At 49.7% G+C, this 20,074-nt stretch overlaps 1 protein-coding gene across 3 annotated transcripts; it reads right to left on the bottom strand.

Moving 5' to 3' along the window:
• Positions 1-1,818: 1,818 nt before the first annotated feature.
• LOC126037215 (multiple epidermal growth factor-like domains protein 9) lies at positions 1,819-19,091 on the bottom strand. Of its 3 annotated transcripts, XM_049797489.1 has the most exons (11): positions 18,848-19,091; positions 17,987-18,305; positions 17,829-17,889; positions 13,619-14,104; positions 12,101-12,236; positions 9,653-9,741; positions 7,796-7,859; positions 6,623-6,711; positions 5,405-5,517; positions 4,786-4,942; positions 1,819-2,598 (listed from the first exon to the last, which is right to left on the bottom strand). In XM_049797489.1, exons 3-11 carry the CDS (start codon positions 17,881-17,883, stop codon positions 2,447-2,449), a joined length of 1,341 nt encoding a protein of 446 aa, XP_049653446.1. In that variant the 5' UTR covers positions 17,884-17,889; positions 17,987-18,305; positions 18,848-19,091; the 3' UTR covers positions 1,819-2,446. The 3 variants fall into 3 exon arrangements, with proteins under 3 accessions (XP_049653446.1, XP_049653440.1, XP_049653450.1); XM_049797483.1 differs by having other exon boundaries at positions 17,829-18,305; positions 18,848-19,090; XM_049797493.1 differs by lacking the exons at positions 6,623-6,711; positions 7,796-7,859 and having other exon boundaries at positions 17,829-18,305.
• Positions 19,092-20,074: the final 983 nt, after the last annotated feature.

The following is a 20,074-nucleotide window of genomic DNA, read 5'->3' as shown; positions in this document are numbered from 1 at the left end:
CCGTGGAAATGATGTTTTAGGCTTATATGGAGGTGATAACAATTGTGCTTTGGCTTGTTTTCACAGCATTGCTTCTCGCGAAAATACGGACTTTTTTTGCAGCACGGCTTTTCCTGTTACAGCGCTGTTTTCTGTTGCTTGTAATTTTACAGGCTTTAACGACTTTGAGCTGGAGTCATGCAGTCCTACCAGTTCTGTTCCCTTGGGTTCGTTCAGCTGTCACTGGTGCTGTTCCTGCTTGGTCAGGTCTGAATTTGACTGTGTTTTGCTTTTCCAGATGGGTTTTTCTTTGGGTCTGGTTTGACTTCATGGGTGGAATCTCCTATGTCTGACAGCAGCTACCTTATTATTAATTTTTTTTTAAGAGCATTTCAGAAAATTGCTTTGATACGAATGGATTACTGTTCTGCTGAGATCCTCTCGTGCTCTGCATCGGGATTGTGTCCTTTCGCTGCTCCTGTGAAAAGCCACAGGGTTTTGCCAGTTGAGAAACCTACTTAATGCCTGTCTACTAAACGACAACGTAAGAGAGACTAGTGGGGAGGATGGGGGGAGCTCTGCCCGTGCTGTGCAGTAGGGTTGTGGTTGGGTATGGTTAGAGGTGCTGTCCGTGTTGCTGCTGACCCAGAGTAGTAGTCCTAGAATGGTTTGGGTTGGAAGGGACCGTAAAGATCATCTAGTCCATGCTCCCCCTGCCCCACCGTGGGCAGGGACACCTTCCACTACACCAGGTCGCTCAAAGCCCCGTCCAACCTGGCCTTGAACACTGCCAGGGCTGGGGCATCCACAACCTCTCTGGCCGACCTGTCTGACCACAGAGGATGATGTACCTCGCTCCCCGTGCGTTTATTCACCTGACATAGTTGAGAGAGATCAGAGAACTGATACATTTTATTATTTTTATATATTATTACACCTCCCCTGGGGAGAGAAGAATGAGCAGCTGGGGGCAGTAACCACTTAACCCCCCACCAGTTGGATTACTTCAGCTGACTCTGCTGCTGCACTACCCCGGGGGAAGAACTAAGGGGAGGAGTAACACCTGCTTCCACCTCAGTGCACATTCATTTAAAAGCATAGGTCTTTTAACACTAAATACTATTTTTACTAGCACTGGTAGAGCTGGTAAAGCACAGTGCTGTGATGAAGGGTCACAGTTGGCTGGTCCGTCTGGGCTTACAACACAGCACACCTACTATGTGTATGAATGTCACTGTAGGAGAAGGAGGAAGGCAACAACGTGGGAAGGTTAAGAGACCACAGGTACTGATTTCATGGAGCAGTTGAAGCTGGCTCCAGTGCGGTTGATGGGCGTTTCTGAGTGCCTGGTATGCTGGCGAGACCTCAAATGGCCATGAGGACTAGGTGCAAAAAGCTAAACATCACTGTGAGAAAAAAACGTGATAGGGAAAATACAGCAAACAATGAGTTTAGAAAGAGAAGAGTCAACTACAAACACCTACACAATTTGAAATAATACCTATAAAATAGAAATCACATCTTTTTAACCAGACGGTTAAACTGGACCAGCTGTACAGGGAAAAGCAGGAGTGCCCCAGCTCCACGCAGGGCGCTCAGGTACAAACCACACATACTCCTCTCAGGGGTGGGAGATGAATCAAGTGTCAGGGATCAGGGCAAGAACTTTGCACGGACATTTAAGCAACGGGTCTAGTACGGGCACATCTCCTAAGCATGCAAAAACATGCAAGACATCTGCTGTGGTGTGCTGTTCTGTTTGGCTCCAAAGGATTGCTCCAGTTTTGTGTCTTACTGGTGTGGCTCGGTAGAGAAAGAAACAATTCCTGTGAGGTTTGCTAGAAGTTTTGAGTTGCTTTTGTAGCTCTAGTATGAAGCACCACCTTATAGCAGGAAGCAAACGGGACATATTTGTCCAGGAATCAACCATTATTTTAGTTGCACGTGTTTTCCCACAGCTGAGAGGAAGGGGGAAGCTTTGGGATCCCTTCCCTTGACTTACTTAGAGTAATGGTAAAGTTTTGAGAAGAGGGTGGGGGGAAGGCATAGTCTTAAAAAGACACACATTTATGTTAGTTCCTGCTCAGGTGGAAGTGACTGTTGTATCACAGGAACCTCACTAACTGGAGCAGTCATCAATCCTCACTCGGTTTGTTGAGCTGACTGCTGAAATGGAGAGGCACGTAATTGTTTGCTGGTGTCTTCCCCCCCCCCCCCGAGGAAAGGAGAAAAGTATTTACTTGCAAACGAAGCCAGGAATTGAAAGGGGAAGACTTTTTCCATCAGTCCATTTTAGTACAGCAAGTAGCTCGGTTGGTTAGCACAAGTAGCCACAGCTCAAAAATTGAGTTTAAAGTCTCAGCACTTATTTCAGCTATACAGAAATAGGTTGCACGTGGTTAAACATTTTCCCCATACACACACACGGGGAAAAAGAAGAGGGTGCTTGCTGATAGCGTGTCCTGTGTTACCAGCCAGCATAGACTGGTTCTGTGTGTTCAGTCCCCCCGTAAGTTGTGTGTCGTCCTGAGCCTCTGGGGAGCAATAGAGACTTTAACGATTTCTTGCTATATTCTTGCCTTCTTCTCAGAATTATTAGAAAGACAGCAAGGATTCCACCTGGAAGGTAAGGAAGGGTAGTTATTTTCAGATGGGAAGGTAAAGTATCAGGTGCTGTTTGCTCTAGAACTTCCTAACTGAAGTATTCTCTTCTGGTAAAATAAAGGGGGGGGTATTCTACATACTCTGCACAAAAAAAAAAAAAGGGTTGGCTAGCTATAATAATAAATACCCCAGCCTTTCAACTTTACTCTGGAAGCTGTGGAGAATAACAGCAGGTTTTAATGAAATAATTCAGTAACTCACTTTCCTACTCCCATTTACTCTCTGCTCTGTGGAACTATTATCTTCCACTTGGCATCTTATCCATTGCAGACCCCACCCAAGGTTCTTGTTGAGCAACGAGTTTGCTCTGTGCAGCTTTTACACTGAAGCACAAGAAGTAACTGACCTAGGTTAACTTTGAGTCTAGACTGAGATCAGGGCTGTCAGGAAAAATTACTTTTAGATTGAGCATAGACATGGAAATAATTGGCAAATATCAAGGACTGCGACATTCTGTTTGTTTGTTTCTGGCAGAAGCGTAATCGGGGAAAATTGATCTTAACAGAAGAGCACAAATCTGTCGCTGTGATGCAATATGGCCAGACAAATACATCCAAATTTAGGTTGCATGAGCAGACAGTCTCATGGTAAAACAGTTGATCTGTTAGACCAGCCGTGAAATACTCGCAGGTTCCCGTGTGGGCCATTTTCCTTTACCCCTCTTCGTAGCAAGCTCTGTGACAGGCAGGACTTCGCTGAGGAATGCTGTCCTGTGACCCCAGACTTGTTTTATCAGAAATGCTGGCTAATGGGCCGGTGTTGTCCCTGCATGGACAGGCTTTTCATACACTTCATTTTAATCTACGTTTTTCTAATTAATACCCGCTTCAGATGGCATCTGTTTTGGCAGATTTTTGGCCTACAGCCTGGCACAAGGGGATATGGGCCAGCGGAGGAGCTTTCATGCGGTTCCAAGCCACAGCTTGTGAGAACAACCCTCGTCTGCTCCCACCAGGACCCTTCAGCCCTCTGGGACAAGCCACCAACCAGCCCTGCCAGAGCTACGGCTTCTCCAGCCCTGCTGCCCTTTTCCCCTCCTGTGTATCCCTGGAGTCCTCAGGTGCCGAGAGGAGAGTTTCGTGGGAACGACTGGCCCTGCTTTGTTGTTGGAGAAGCAGCTCTGCTCTCTCTGGTTCGTTGCGGGGACCAACACATCTATTTTTATCTCCCCTCTGTCTTTTAACAACAGTGAGCCGGACTGGAGAATGGGTCTTCAAGGAGGCACGTAACTGTTGTGCTTAAAACACAGAAACCCAGGGATCTGAGGCTAAAATTCCTTATCCTCTGATGATTTAGTTATCTCTGTGACTTAGAGATGAAAATCCTGTGTCCAAGAGAGCTGGTAGCAGAAGTGGCACTTACAGTGGGGTTTCTGTTCATCTGCCTGGGCACAGGAGACAAGTCCCTCCTCCCACCTTGCTCGTCTGCTGCCTTTGCAATCCACAGCAGTAACAGTTGCTCGTTTGCATCATAACTGTTCTCTCTGATTAAACCTACTCCAAACTTCGTCTAAAAGCTACAGAACTCATTTTTCCCTTTGCCGAGGCTACAAATTCACATTCATTGTTTTGGAATGAGTATGCACGGTGTAGCTTCCAGGTGGCAAAGCTCACCCACCCATTGGCTTGCCTAATGAGCTAATTACAGCAGGCAGCACCCGGGATGAAGGATGCTCCACATAGTAGGTGCTGGTTGTCTATTCTGTTGGCTACAAGGTGCACTACAGCATCAATACAGCCAACACTGCACCCTGTCCTGCTGGCTGCTGCAGCAAGAGTTACAGGGGGGAAATGCTTTTAGGAAACTTGCAGTCTCATATCAAAAGGAAATTGTCCTTTTTCCTACTTTTCAGCAGCCAAAAAAATTCCTGGTTTGGGGTCCATAGGCACACCTGCTTCCCAAGGACAAACAATAAACATTCAGCATTACAGTAGCCTTCTGTCAGAGCAAATACAGCAGTATCCCTAATTACAAATGGGGAACGGATCGTGATTTGCATTGAAAGCAGCCAGAAAGACCTTTATTAGAAGTCCAGGTTTCCGGAAACGTAAAATACACCATCCAGAGAAGGCTGTTGGCTTAACGTGAAGGCGCCCAGCTGCAGAGGGGTGTCTAGTTTTACCAGAGAAGACCGACACTTACCTGCTGAGAGGACAGCCAGGAGAATGACCATCAGGGGAGTCAGCTGGCAGGAATCCCCCGCCTTGTACAGAAAGGCCTCCATGCAGTACGCCGGCTCAGCGCTGCCCGCCGGGCAGAAGGCATCGGGAGGGCACTTGACCGGGCTCACATCTGGGCTCTGCCCAAGAGAAGAAGTAACTCAGCACCAGCAAACGGGGAGAGGACTGCGGAAGGTAACTAGTGCAAAGGGAGGTGACGCTTCAGCATCAGAAGAAAAATAACCAAGAAGTGAAGCTGCCATCATTAAATCGGCCCTGTCTGCCCCTATGGTGTTGCTCAGAGGAGGGGGAAGAGCAGAAGGTGTCGTTATACAGCATGTCCATATATCAAACCCCCTCATTAATGGACACCCCATCCTCTGATGTTCCCCTGATGGCCCAGTGAGACCGGGCAGCTCCAAGGCTGAAGCTCCCCAGGCTCCTGGTGTCGTAACTTTAACCATCTCCCTCCATCAGAGCTCTACGTTTAAGAAAAGGAAAGAAGCTCAGCTAAAAATGGTGTTAATTGAAGCGTATGTAGCCCGTCATGAGACAGCTATATTTGTTCATCCAGGCTGTCAAACCAGCTGATGGAGACTCACAGGGCAGTAGTGATTTTCTGGGCACAGGTCACAGCTCTCCTTGCCTCGCTGTAATTGGTATTCTCCTGTCCTGCAGAGCTTGCATTTGTTGTCGCTGGGACCTTTGAACATACCTAAAATAGCAAATAAGCACAAAATTAAGATCTGGCACTAGACTCCGTGGAGGGTCTTTGCAAGCACATAGGGATGGTTCGGCTGTCAAAGCCACAAGGAGAAAGACCATTAAATACTTCATGTGCATAACAAAAGCTGAGCCTGGACTTTGGTCCTTGCTCTGTGGCAGAGGGGCAGGACAGAGGGACTACAGGGTATCTGGGGTTAGATCTTAGCAAACAGAAGTACGAGTAGGAGTGCGGTGGGAGATGGGTTTAGTAGTGAGCTCTGGCTTTAAAGCAGAGAGAAGGTTGGAGCCGGAGGTCAGCAGCGTTTCATCCTCTCTAATTCCGAATTCAAACACCTTTTCCAGCTGCTTGAAACTTGCTGAGCAAAGTTTAAAGCACGGCTCACTTTCCTAAGCTTTGTGGGAACGATGGGCCACAGAAGTCCCAGGTCTCGAAGTGGTAAATTCTTTTCTGCATGTTTAAAATGCAACTTGACGCCGAGAAATCCCTGGTGCTGTCTCCGGAGAGGAGTCTCGCCAGCGATGCTTGTGGGGGCGGCTGGAGCACTCTGCCTTCCCACTGACTCACCCACTGCCGTTTGATGTTATTTAAGTCGGCGATGCAAGGAGCAGAGTAATTTCCTCGCTTCCCCTCATGACTGTCCCTTTTGCTTCAGGCTAACTCTTGCCGGGTACAGAGCATCCCCTGCCTCTGCTGGTCAGCCTGTGGTTTCATCAGCAAAGCAGCCACCACTGATGGAGATGCTTTTTTGCTAGAACTGTGTCTAGCCACGGCTTTCGGCAGCCCTGGCACGCAGGTGACCAGCCTTCCTCCAAGCCATTAACCATGCTGGCAAGAAGGTATGGCATAGGCACAGCCTCCAACAGCAGGTCCTAGCAAACTAGCAAGGGCCAAAAACCCCCAGCACCTTCCCATCACGGTGAGGGCGATGGTTTGCTCTGCAGGTGTCAGCCAGGGCATTCGTGCTGGCAGGGAGCAGCATCCTCTGGGTCAGATGAGACGAGTCTCAGGAATGAATCATTCCTGCTGGTGCTGAAGCCGTGCGTTCCCAGCCGGGCTATCGCAGACCCCCCCCCCCCTCCGCTGCAGAATTTACCTGGCAGGCAGGGCACGCACTCCTCCGAACCCTCCTGAAGAGACTCTTGCCCCCCAGGGCAAGGCAGACACGCCGTGCAGGCGGTGGTGCTGGGGAAGGGAGACAACGCTGTAGGACAAGCACTAAATCCAAAACACAACACTGTACCAGCTTCTGGAAAGAAAATAAACGCTATCCCAGCCAAAACCGGGACACCAGCCCAGCCCACCAAAAGGCAGCTCTCTCACGTATGCACAGACTGAAGTCTCCAGGGTCTACCAGGAACGAAGCTTTTGCCATTCGGTGGCTATTCACCGTGTCTTTCTCGAGTGTGGTTTCTCACATGTCTGATTGGGGCTGGGCACGTGATGGCATTTCTGACCTCTCTTTGGTTGCTTATTTGCATGAAACCTGTCAGAACTAGCTATCCCAGAAGTCGCTGTTCCTTAACGAACTTGGCTGGAACTGGTCAATGGATACTGAAGGGAGTCGAGAGAGACACCCGCGATACAGCCGGGTAAGTCCTGGGTCCAGTCTTGTTGCAACTTAATCAAGGTTCAGCAGAGATCTGCTGCATAACGTGGGACTAACGAGCCTCAAGGCGAGGTGAGAAGGAAGGTGAGTATTAACGTGCCAATTCACCTGCTTTGGATATAAACCCCACAACCTCTGTGCAGGCATCCCTACACGGCAGGGTGCAGAGCCCATCCCAAGGTACCCCCCCAGCACCTCTCCCAGGCCCTCTTCCCCACCCCAGGGGTGACAGCTCAGCCAGGGAAGTTAAACTACTGCTTTCCGCACATCTCAACTCAGGATAAACAAACCATCAGCTCAGCTTAACTCTACAAAACACGGAGCAACGCTCAGCTCGATCCCCGTGTCGGCATCTGTTTATCAGTGGCGTGCAACGCCGCGACGTCGGCGAGAGGGGATGGCAGAGGTGGGCTGCGAGCTGATGCTCTTCCCACCTCATCCCAGGGTACCTCCACATCCCACCAGGATCCTCCCCTCCACCATACCATCCCTCTCTCGCCAGGGCTCGGCACCGACGTCCCTACAGTTGAAATGGCAGGTGACTTGCCTTTGGCCGCTACATTGGGTCTTCTAGCTCTGGGGCTAAAAGAAAACCACACCACCACCACCACCCCCCCCCCGCGACTGCCTGACGGCCAGCATCACAAGTAGACTTCTTACTTGCAAAATGATCCAGGCAGGCAAGGCACACAAAAAGCTGCATTTTGCTTGGGGCTAAAATAGCCTGAAAGAAAGAAGAGCAAGGCTTCAGGATCTTTCCTCCACTGTCACTGCCCCACATCACTGTATATTTACTCATCTCTTTACAACCAAATCAACTCTCCACAACACGCTTCGGGTGGCATTTCAGGGGCTAATTCAGGATGTTTGTTTTCTACTTGTCAAAAGCCTTGAAAGAGCAATAGAAGTTTCCTAATGACCTCTGCCATGCTGAGGGAAGCGTGGGGCGCTCGGGCAGATTTCCCTGGTGTCACTCTTGCATCCGAAATCCTGCCAGGGTGACAGACAGACACGTCAACCTTCCCAGCACAACGGGTTGAACTGGAATGAAGCCGAAATAGGTGATCCTAGTGCCGACTCCTGGGTTTATTCAGCTGGAGCAGGTCTCTGGCCAGGGGAAACCCTTGCGGTCACCCCCAGCCCCTCCTGGGGTTCCCCCACCTCAGGAATTAATTCTGGGGTCCATCTCCTTCCCCCAAAGAGAAGGACACAAGACCTGCCAACCAGGACGGCTCTGACAACAGCAATCTGCTGTCCGCTCTCCCTCCCTGCACCACCAGGACCACGAAGGGCAGGAGGACACGTGCAGACCCTTCCCCAAAGCCCAACAAGGAGCGAAACGCCCCGAGATGCCCACGGCGTGGGCAGGGGGACAGGCAGGACCCGGCTTGCGAGTCCCTGCCACCCCAACAGGAGCCTCTAAAGGCAGGAGAACAAGACTTGGGAGTTCAGGTGGTTTTGGGAAGGTGCCTGAGGATGCACGACACTGGGCACTGCCGTGGGTCCGCGTGGGACAGAATTACGGTGCCTGTGTTCAGAGAGGAGCTGGAAGCGGTGTGGGTAAGATCTGCCTTACGCCCTTCAAACCGGCCGAGATTTGCAACGGGCAGCAGAGGCTGCGGCAGAGCAGGATGAAAACAAAACAACCTCCCCCTCCCTGCAAGGAAAAAGGAACTTTTTAGATTTATAATTGCGTGATTTAAGGGCCACCCCCACAGACTCCTCTGTGGTCTAACACGGTGTTCAAATTTGCTCAGTAAAGGGAGTGACATGCCACAGCGCTGTCACCAGTTAGACTTTTTTCCTCCCAAACTTAGCAAGTGATAGCCAAGATTTAGGGACCAGCCAAACAGTTTGGTGGGCGGATTTTCAAAAGAACAGTTGTGCACGTATGAGGAGCACTTAATTTGTGTACAGAATAGTTGCTGCATTGCATGTGTTAATTAGGTTTTTGCATAAGTAAATGCTAGTCTGTTTTGAACATGTTGTCACACTGTCTGTGAACACATTGTACCAGGCTTATATTGCATTAGCCAGGTGCAAAGTAGCTCCCTGAAAACCCAGTTTTTAATGTCTGGGGAACGAGGAGAGTATTACACTTAATATTCAGACTGCAGAAGACTGTCTAACTGAAAACAAGGATGGTTTAGACACATTTTTGCCATCAAAAATAGGGGAATACTTTATTTTCCTGACACCATCCTCCCCCTTGTGCTATAACTGAATTTCATAAACCTTCTTTCCTGACTTTCTGGAAAAGGCTTTCATTGCAGCGTTAGTATTAGCTTGTTGCAAACAGAAGCGTGACTCGGAGATCTGTTCTTTTCATTTTAATAAAAATGTCAATAACAGAGTGGGAAGAGATCTGCTATTCTATTTTTAGCCTGAACAAAATAACCTGTTTACTCCTCGGTGCTTTTGAGTTACCTGGTAATTGCATCTGGCCACGGGGAAAAAAAAAAAGCCTCGCATAGTCTGATGAAAATGCATTTGGGTTGAATACAAATCAAAACCTACCTTTGTCACATGCTCTGCAGACTGCAGCCCCAGATTCATTAGCGTAATGGCCAGGCGGGCAGGGAAGGCATGTGGTGCTCCTTGTGAAGCTAGGAGAGAAGGGAGCAGAGGCGAGTGCTATTTTAGGTCACCCAAGCCTCTACCGGCTTTAAGAGGAGGGGGCAGAGCACAACTCTTTGTTTCACTAACAAGTCTAGAAATAGCATAATTATAATGAAAGAGTTCAGGCAGAAAAACAACTTGAACTCGCCTGAATGTTAAGGGTCCAGTGAAAAAAAATAGAATTTCTGTATTATTACAGAACTCTAGTGGACATGGCAGTGTTACGTTTACGGTTGGACTCAATGATCTTAAAGGTCTTTTCCAACCTAAATGATTCTATGGTTAACACTAAAGATATCCTGTGCCTGTGGGCTATATGGAAACGGACAGGTTTCCGAGTCTGAAATCTGGGTCTTGAAAAATGTGTTTAAACCAATAAGCCTGGCTACAAGTCAGGCTTTTAAATCCACACTTGGAAATTGAATGGAATTGGAGAGGTGTTTGATGTTCAGCATCCATCAGTAATTTTAAAAGGAGCTGCTCCATTGTTGAAAGTCAGGTCACTTAGGAGTTGAAAAAAGGCACTGATGTGTGAGAGTCCTGACCTTAAATAACTGGGACTGTGGGAAAGGGGATGTAATATGTTAGACCTCCAGGAAGAAGGAGAGGAAAGGAGGGAAAGGCACAGAAAAAGGAAAGCTATTGCATTCATCGCCAACAGAGCCAAATCCCCAACAACAAGCATGTGGGCATAAGAATTTGTTAACATACTTGGGGATGATTCGGAGGAAAACAAGGACACGCTCTGTAATTCCTCTGGAAACCCCAGGGCTGAGCAAGATTTGTGGGGAAAAAAAAATAATAAAAAAAAAAATCAATTGGAAACATAGCAAAAGCTTTGCTTAAAACAAACCAATACAGAGCCTGCGCCAGCCAGAGCCGCTCAAAGCTCAGGGCATGATGGATTCTCCAAATACCACAAAAATCTTAAATGATCCCATCAGAGCCCTGGGGCCTGGCAGCTGCCATGGAGATGGCCACGCACACGCTGCTCCCGCCGGACCCGCTTCCCTGCGGACCCCCCCTTCTTCTGGTCCCCCCTCCAGCACGCGTACGTAAACCAGCCGCTGTTCTCTGGTTCTTGCTGGTACCCGGCTCTGCGTTGCCCTCTCCTACATCCCAACAGCAGTATTTGTGTGGTGCCCTCGAGACTGCTCCCCGATCTTCTTTTAAAGTCCTTGTAGGGGTAAATAAGGCAAGGCAGGTCCTCACAGCACAAACAGCAAGGGGGGAGCATGGAAGAAGAAGCCGGCAGCCCCTCAAATTCAGGGGCTGCTGCAAACAAAACCTTCTTCACGGCCAGGTGGGGTTTTTTCCCCTCTCCCCAGGCTGGTCCAAACGGAGCCGCTCTGCGAGGGACACGGTCCTGGGAAGCTGCCGCCACCCCTCCTGTCCTTGCAGTCACCCAAGGGACAAAGCCCCCGTCGGATACCGCAAGGGAAAAACCCAGTGGGAAATGGTGAGAGCGGCACAGGCGTGTGTCCCCGCTGCCGGAGGACGCTTGTGCAGCGTCCCCGGGATGAGGCAGCCTGGTGAAATTGTAAGGCTGGGCTTCTGGCTGGGATGTCTTGTTCGCTTTTGCACGCTGTATCAGCTAAGTATATTGCTTTAGATGCCAGCGACTTAAATGTAGTGAGATCCCTTGGAGGCAACAAAAGAGGGATTGAGAAAGTAATTGGGCAAAGCACAGAGATGAACCCAGTTGGCCAGAGGTATCCTAGAGAAAAGCTGAGGAGATGAACCCACACCTCACTCCCAAGTGTCCCCCGTCACAAAAGAAGCCCTGTTCCCCCCCTAATACATAAAAAAGACCACGGGATTAAAAAAAAAAAGGGCAGCCCACAGGGAGCTGGAGCTGCCACCGGGAAGCCCTCGGCACAAGGATATCCACTCCTGGTGAGAAGAATTTAGCAGTGCTGAAGAGGCACACACCTTCACGCCTCCGCCTGCCCCACGGGAAGCTCGTTTGAAGCGCAGACCAAAGGCAGTCTGGGTTTTTCTCCAGAGGTTGGACTGTTTGTAGGTTAGTTTAGCAGGCACATAGCTATTTCGGCTTTGCAGTGAAAGAGCTCCCTGACCCAATTTGCCACAAAGCCCTGCAAGAAGCCAGGGAGCACACGGCCTCTCGCTGCTGCCACCCCTGAGTGTTTTGCACCATGGGTGGGTGCTGGGGCAGCGAGCCCTGAGCTGCCCTTTTTCCCTCAGGGAGGCAAAATCCTACATTTCCCACTGAGAAACAACCCCAGCAGCACTTTTCCTATAGCCCAAAGGAGGAGATTTTGCCAGCTGGGAAGAGTTTTGAGGAAAAGCATCCACCACCCCATGCCCAGGAGCTCAGTCACTTACTTGGCATAACGCCCCTCCGCACAAGGCAGGCACGACGGTTGCCCACTTTCGGGCTGGTACTGGCCCAGCGGGCAGGAGGTGCAGGCACTGGGGTCTGTGCACGAGCCCCCCGCACAGCACGAGCAGCTCAAGGTGCCTAAATTGGAACAAAAAAAAGTCAGGATCGGGATTGCAAGACTCGACTTAAACCGCTGTGCTTGTCAGGACAGGTCACTACCACGAATGCAGAAGCGTTGGGATGCAATCCCTCCAGCAAGACAGTCTCAAAGGGTAGAAACTGTAATTTTAATGCTAATTATGCTGCTGTGCACCGTTAGCAAGCTGAAGAACCTCCATAAGATGATCTAAGGTCTCAAGTCTATCAATGTGGATTTCTGGTAATTAAGATGACTGCTTTTTTCACTTTTAATTTGAGGGGCCAGGAGGATTTTCCTTGTTTTCCCTCCAACACACACAAAAAAGAAAAAAGACCCAACATAGTCCTTTGGATTACTGATAATTTAGGCTTACAGGAATCAGAACTGAAAAGCAAAACCCCAGAGCAGAGGATCTGCCTTAAGCAGCAACAGCTTTTCTTTGAGCGTGGGTACTGTGGCATTCCCACCAGACACAAGCTCTAGCCCTCTCTACTCCACAAAACAAATCCGAGCTACGCAGAGTAAGTATGTGGGATTTGCTGTAGCTGCACACATCAGACCTGCCATCCCACTGCTTGCAGGAACCAGTCCTTGGTGCTGCAGCAACCAAGCACAGGCAAGAGGAAAAGACCCTGCGGATGATCATCCTGCACATGAGGGAGGTGGGAATTAAATCCTGTCCTCTGCAGATTTACCCTGAAACATCAGAGCTGCTTAGTCTTCTTTTTAAAAGTGCCCTGCAGTGATGGGAGTAAGCAAAAAGTACATGGCTTGTGTTTTAGGGTTTTTTTTTTATTTGGGATTTTTTAGGGGGTAGGGTAGTGGTGTTTATAAAAAAAAAAAAAAAAAAACAACCCACAAACAGAAAACCCCCCAAAAAACCACAAACAAAAACACCCACCAACACCCAAACCAAAAGCAGCCAGTTATATTTACAACATAACTAACTCCTGGAAAAGGTAATATTATGCCCTCCTGACCACAACAGGGGTTGATCGAGTAGTTTCTCAAGCCCAACTAAAAAGGTTGTTTCTACAGCAGAGATTCTCTTTCAAACACTCGAGACAGATAGATGGAAGCTGTTCTTTTATTTGGCAGTGTACCTCAGAACAACCTCCTGCCAATAAATCGGGTTGCACTTGTGTTATGCTTTGTGCCACAACCCTACTGCTGCTTTATCCTACTGGCGAAGCCTCGGGAAGACCAATACACAGCACGAGGCCAGCAAAGGCCAAGCCTTTAACTTCAGAAGGGTGCAACAAATTAACTCCCACTCCTGCTGCCTGTCCAAGCCTCCAACATGAGGACGTGTGCTGGTTTCACCTCCCTCGACAAGTCACTTTTCCATCTAGCACGAGAGCTGGGTCGAGCAGGGACTCACCTTCGTTGGGAAACGTCCCCGGTGAGCAGCGGGCACAGGCCGTCACGTTCACTCCGCTGCAGTTCGAGGGCTTGGCAGTGGTGAGGAACGGAGCTGCTGACGGAACCCCAGGAGACGTGGTCACACCTGAAGGGGATGGTGGGGCACCGGTGGATGCGGCCATCGCTCCTGTAGACGCTTGAGAGGTGGCCGTGCTGCCAGAGGCGAGGACGGTCACGTCTGTGGTGGTGGGCAGAGTCTGAGCGGGGTTTTTTGTGCTTGGATCGGCAGACGGTGCTGCTGTGGACACGGCAAGGTTTGCGGTGGTTGACACCGCTCCAGCTGAGCGTGTTGCAGCGGCACTCGGGGGAGCAGAGGCAGCGGTAGTGGTTGCGCTGGGAGGTGCTGGGGTTGATACGATGGGGATCCGGGTGGTGGTTGCGCTGGGAGGTGCTGGGGTTGATGCAATGGGGACCTGGGTGGTGGTTGTCTGACCTAAAGCAATACCTAAGAGAAGAAAAAACATCATTAGTGGCCAGGTAGTGTTCTCCCTTTAACGGAGGCTTCCCATTAGGTCTTTATCAACTGCTTAACCTGTGTATCCTTGTTTGATGTCCAGAAACTCCCTCCCGCTATGTTCCACTACAGAGCAATACAGAAGCAAAGAGGCAAACGTTGGCAGCATCTGAGCATCCCTGGCACACAAGAGACTTATCAAGGAAATAAGCAGGTTCACAAGGCCATAACTCAGTAGATGCCAAGGTCCAGGAGGTCTGACTCTCCTAGATAAAAGGGTGTGAGAATTGCCTGAAACACTCAATTTTGTCAGCGACAGCTTCTTGAGACGGTTTACCCTGAGATCTCACAACAACCTGATTTAAGATGCGTGTCAAGTAGCTGGCAGTTTTATGCCATCTCCGTTAAAGGGATCAGCAAAGAAAAGTCATAGATTTGGGATTTTTTTTTAAGCTGTTCTGAAGTTACATCCAGTAACCAGAAGGGAACCTGCAGGCCAAGATTTGCTTTGATTCTGAAATCCCCCCATCAGAGCGGAGACAGCTGTAATCTTCAGGGAAAAAGGGTATTACTGCAGTTCACGTCATTCTGCTGCGATACGTAGTGGACTGAAACGTTGCCTGCTGATGAAAGCCATCTCTCAGCACACAAGCACAGGGGTTGTCTTCCAGTCTGAACACAGGTGACATCAGTAAAACTAAACACGAAAAGTAGCTAGTTGGTTTTAATTTAGCAGTGTGGTACTAAGCAAAGCAAAAACAAAAGAGCCAGCTCCTGCTGCAGCAGCTTGGGTCAGAAAGGGAGGGCAGGGATTTACTCTAAAATAACTGCAGCTTCTGAAAAGTTCATACAGCATCAGTATGCAACTGTGGCTGATAACGTGGTGTTTACACGCTCTTCCAACCATCACACATCTGCTAAGCCATCACAGCAAGAGGGCCTGCCAAAATCAACTGGCCATTGGCATGGAAAGTGAAAGGACTATTTTAAGAAGGCGCTTTATGGGTTTTAAGGAGCCCAAAGAGCGCAGCTGACACCTGACGGTGGAACGTGGATGAGGAAGGACAGGAGGAGGATGAGAAGCTGGGAATGGCGACAGCACGAGGGCCAGGCGGCTGCAGACCCACGGGTCCCTGCAGGCTTTTTCCCAAGCCCGCTTTTCCCCCAGCCTTTGACTTCTCTCTCAATTTTGGCTACACTACGCGAGGCTGGGCACCACGGGTACCAGTGCTTAGCACCGCCACGGTACGAACAACAACAATATGCAGACCAAGCTGACTAGTAACTCTAGTTAAATTTCTACAGCAAGATCAGGACACTGAATAAAAGAGTCCATAGAAAGTTGCGATCACATGGAGAGAGCTGGCTGGGAGTGCTCCCTCCTACTCCATACTGCCTGCTTTGTACTCCACTGCCTGCGAAAAACCCATCTTTCTGTAACTCTTGAGTAAAGCAGCAGATGAGCACCCAGCCGTCTGGGCCACTGCCCACATTTTCTTGCTGTGGCCCCCAAAACGGAGACGCTGAATTTAACAGTGATCATTTTGTGGCATATTTGTTTGCCCCAGGCCCAAATGCAAGCGACTGGAGACAGCAGCGTTGGTCCTAGGCAGGGAGAGCGGCTCGGCAGTACCCACAGAGGACACTGCTACCTTGGCCATGCCTCAACCCGGGACCGAGATGCACAGTTGCCCTTGTCTGATTCACCTGCCTTAAGGGCTGAAGTCAGTCTGCTTCTCTTTCCCCACGTCTGGCAACGAGCCGAGTCAGTCCAGAGTTTTATTAAACTGATCGCAAAGTAAACACGAGCAGCAAGTCAAGGGCACCATCAGGTTCTCGTGGGAAAAGCTCTCAGAAGGACCACTGGGATCAGAGTCTGGTCTCCCACGGGGCAGCCTGTCCCCAGCATTTGCTCAGTTCTGCCAGCCAGAGACACTGCAGGGGATTTAAACACTTTGGACTGCACACAACTGGATGAATTTTGTTGGTTTGGTTTGGTTTTGTTGTTTTTTAACAGTATGGTTTTAGTTGAATATTGCCTCTTTGTAACCTTTCATTGGTTGGTTGGTTCTGGTGTTAAATGATAGTATTGTTAAGATGGATTTTTTTCTTTTTAATGGAAAATATCTTTTCATAACATGTAACTAAAACAGTCATTGAAGAGTTGCTTGCAAAACTTCAGTAGCCATCAACAGCCTTCAGTAGCCAGTACTTCATAAATTCATTTAAACAACTTCTGGAAAAAAAACCAACAAACAAACAGAAGTAGGCAGGCTGGAAAAAAATAGTTTTGAGCATCTAGTAAAAAATGGGTGACGTTTTGTTTTACCAGCTAAAACATCACAAGTGTGAAAAAACAATACTCAAATACCCTTAGCTTCATCAGAGCATTTTCTCTTCTGCACTGCACTTACGCTGCCTATACCAAGGATTTCGCTTTCGCTTTTTTTAGGGGCACTGTGAGTCAACAAAAGTATCTCCAGGGACACTTCAAGGATGGGTCATTTTGTGTGATGCCCTGGCATGATGTTGCACTCCAAAAGCCTTAAGGATGTCAGGGAAGGTTACTGGAGTCTTATCTACAGTGCTAATCCTTCCTGACAAGGCAGGCAGCCCTGCTGACTTGGGTGGCACACGGACATTGGCCAGGAACTCACAAAATGCAGAAATAGGGTGGACACTCCCTTATTTTTCTTCCCTTTCACCTTGCACAACTGCGCAGCCTGCCATTCTGAAAAACTAACCCTTCAAGCCAAACAAAACACAACCAAGTCAACAGTTATAGACCTAGGTGAAGATAATAATCTTTGGCGAATTCAACAGGTAAATAATTGGCTCCTGAAATGGAGAGTTTCCCCAAACCGCTTAATTTCATGAGAGTGCCAGACCACGGCTCATAACTTGTTACGTGCTTAGGCTGCCCTGGATGCATGCACCTAAGATGAGGCTCGGCAGGTAATTGCTCTGAGCGGTTTTGCCCCTTGCCAAGGAACTCTGTAAAATGCAAATTGTTCTAGCAGGGCTAATGGGTTCATACTCCAAAACTGGAGGCGGCCACAGGGCCCCTGGCAGCCTCTGACCCCCCGAATGCAGGTGGACCACAGTGAGAGGAGAGCAGGGCAGCACCTCACCCCAAGGAGCTTTCACTTGCACGTGGCCAGACTTGCCCTGGAAGGCGCACGATCTGAAGTGCAACAAGTTTTGCAGATCCCACATAGCAAAAATATTAACTATAAGAACGCGGATTTTTTTCTCGATAGCTAAGCAGGACAAAAGGACGAGAAGAACAAGGATAGGAGCAGATAGAGGCATGATTACAAAAATGTTCAGGCATTTTTATATAAGCTCTTTCTCTTATAAAGACCCAGTTACCAAAACACCCCAAGGAAGCAAACATACTGGGGCATCCTGTTCCTTGGGGTTTAAGATAAAGCCACGAAGAGGTCACTACAAATCTTCAATATGCAGAGTAATAGGGCTCTACTTTTCCTCCCTTTTTTTTTTTTTTTCTTGTAAAAACCTGGTTTTATATTTACCTTATTCAGCCCACTTCCAACGCTGCCTATCTTCCAACACTTACATCCTTTCCTGCCTTCCCCCTGCCCTTCTGCAGCACCCTGAGATGGTGGAGCCCAGTGCTTTCACAAGCCCATTACAGCTTTACCCACCTCTGTGCTCAGCCAGCGAAGAGAAACGCCGCTTCAGGAGGACTTACCTGTTAAACACGCTGTGGTTAAGCTCCAAAGCAGAGGAGAGGGCCATGCACCCATTTTTCCCTGAGGAATAACACAGCTTGTCAGAAGGCAAGATCAGCAGCTAATCTCCTACACCCGACTGTTTATTCTCCTCCGGTTTTGTGCCCAATATTGTCACCTGACTCTGATCATGCGGCTCAGTCAAGTCAACCTCCTCCCAGCAAAGGGGTGGCTTATATTCGGAGGCTGCAACAGGTCTTAAGACGTTACTGGCCTTCTCAAAGCGTAGCGCAAACTAAATACTGAGCAGAAAAGCAAATCTAAGCCTCTTCTCGTGGCGTGCAGAAATACACACAGGAGAAGCGTCCCGGAGGAAGCGACGAGCTCGTAGAGAGGAACGGGCAGAGCCGCACTGGGAGCCCTGTGCCTGGCTGCTGGCCAGCCCCCCGTGACCTCATCGAGTGAAAGGACTTCATTTTTTAGACACCCAGGATTTCCTGCAAGAAGAAAAACAAGAAGAAAAATAACCCCAGAAGAGTCCATTGTTCAAAGCAGCTTCCACTTTAACTGAGACCAACCATGCCGTAACCAAAATTCACCCTCTAGTGAGTCTGGAGCTTTCCCAGTCAGCGTTTAACTCCTCCCTCGTTGCCCCCAAGGTGTCAAATGTGGTTGTTGTGATCAGGACCAAACTCGACAATCCTGATGATGACTTGGAGGTGAGGGCGTTAAGTCCAGCGAGGCCCCATCCCATTTTCCACATGTTATCCGGTGACTATCCTGCTTGCTGTTCGTGCCCTGAGGCCAGGTCCTCCTGCCTGTGCCCATGCTGCCAAAGGACACCGATGTCCCCAGGGTTTCCTCACCTTGCAGCCCTGCTTCGAAAGATCCCCCCCCATTTCCCTCTGCCCCCTTCGGTTAGCAATCAGCATTGCCGACCCTCCACTGCGATAGAGGATTTCCTTTTGCGTACAGCTGAATGCCACATCTCGCGTACGTCACATCTTCCCCCAAATTCAGGGAACAGCTGGCTACTCACGCAGGACTGAGGATGCTTCACATGCAGAGACGCCCCCAGCCACGTGTCCAGTGAGCAGACCAGGCACTGTCACATGCTGTCCGTGTCTTTTGTACTGCAAGATCTTCCACAGAGCTCTACACGGCGAGCCAACAGTTAACGCGCTCTAAACCCAAACCCCCAAGCTTGGCCCACAGTGGCCCAGGTAGGGTCAGTTTGGCATCAGACGTAGTGCCCTGACAGCACCGTGCTGCACGGGTGGTTGCTCCCCCGTGTTGCGTGGCCGCCGCAGGGGCTGGGAGGTTGCACGAGGGGAAACTTCTCACGCAATCCCAGCCACCGCAGCCCAGCAGTGCCTCCTGCACGAGCTGCACAGCCCCTGCTATGGGAGACGCAAGCACCCACCAGTCTCCGATACCCATGGCTCTGCTGGGGACTCTCCCTTGTCCTCCTGTCTCCAGCAGCAACAGTCTGTTGATGCCAACATGCCTCATGGTAGCTGCAGGGACACAGGGCAGTTTCCCCAACTCTGGTATCACCAGTTTGGGTGGGTATAGGGTCAGTCAGTGGCCAGCTGGCTTCCCACAGCCAAATAGAACCTTAACCCGAATTGCTTACAGCTAGCAAGCAAAATATCAGACTTAAAGACACAGCCCCAGGCCCAGCGCTCAGCCCCAGCAGCCCCTCACAGAGACGCTGCCCAACCACTCAGGGCAAGGCAGCAACGGAGGTCTGCCCTTTCCCTGCAGGTGGGCAAGCTCTCAACGTGACGTTTCTCACTTTGGTTTTATAGGTTTTACAAGTCTCAGCGCAGGACGTTTGATCTCCGTCTGTGTAGGAAAGACAACCTGGTCCACTCAGACCTGTATGGGGCCATTCGTTCAGCAGCCCAGCCAGGGGGCTGAGGATCTGCAGTGGCAGACAACTTCTGCACAAGCAGCTTTGCGGGATGAAGCAGCCCTGTGCGCTGATAAAACCCTGCCAGCAACTACCCACCGAGATTTACTCTGTTAGAGGAGCTGATGGCAGATCAGTCCCCTCCATACCATGAACGGCACCCCTCATTTGGGAAGAGCCTTCCCTACACCCCCAAGTCCCAGGAGCAAGTCACACGTTTCCTGAGCAGCTACAGCACACACGTACACACACACACACACACACCCCCCCCCCCAGAAAAGCACTTAAGAACTGGATGTTGACACTCACCACTGTGACAGGACTTTCACTTTTGAGTTTCAGCCTAATGCA

This window comes from Accipiter gentilis, chromosome 3 (assembly GCF_929443795.1).
Source record: "Accipiter gentilis chromosome 3, bAccGen1.1, whole genome shotgun sequence".
Classification (NCBI taxonomy): domain Eukaryota; kingdom Metazoa; phylum Chordata; class Aves; order Accipitriformes; family Accipitridae; genus Astur; species Astur gentilis.
This window is presented reverse-complemented; position numbering and strand designations above follow the sequence as displayed.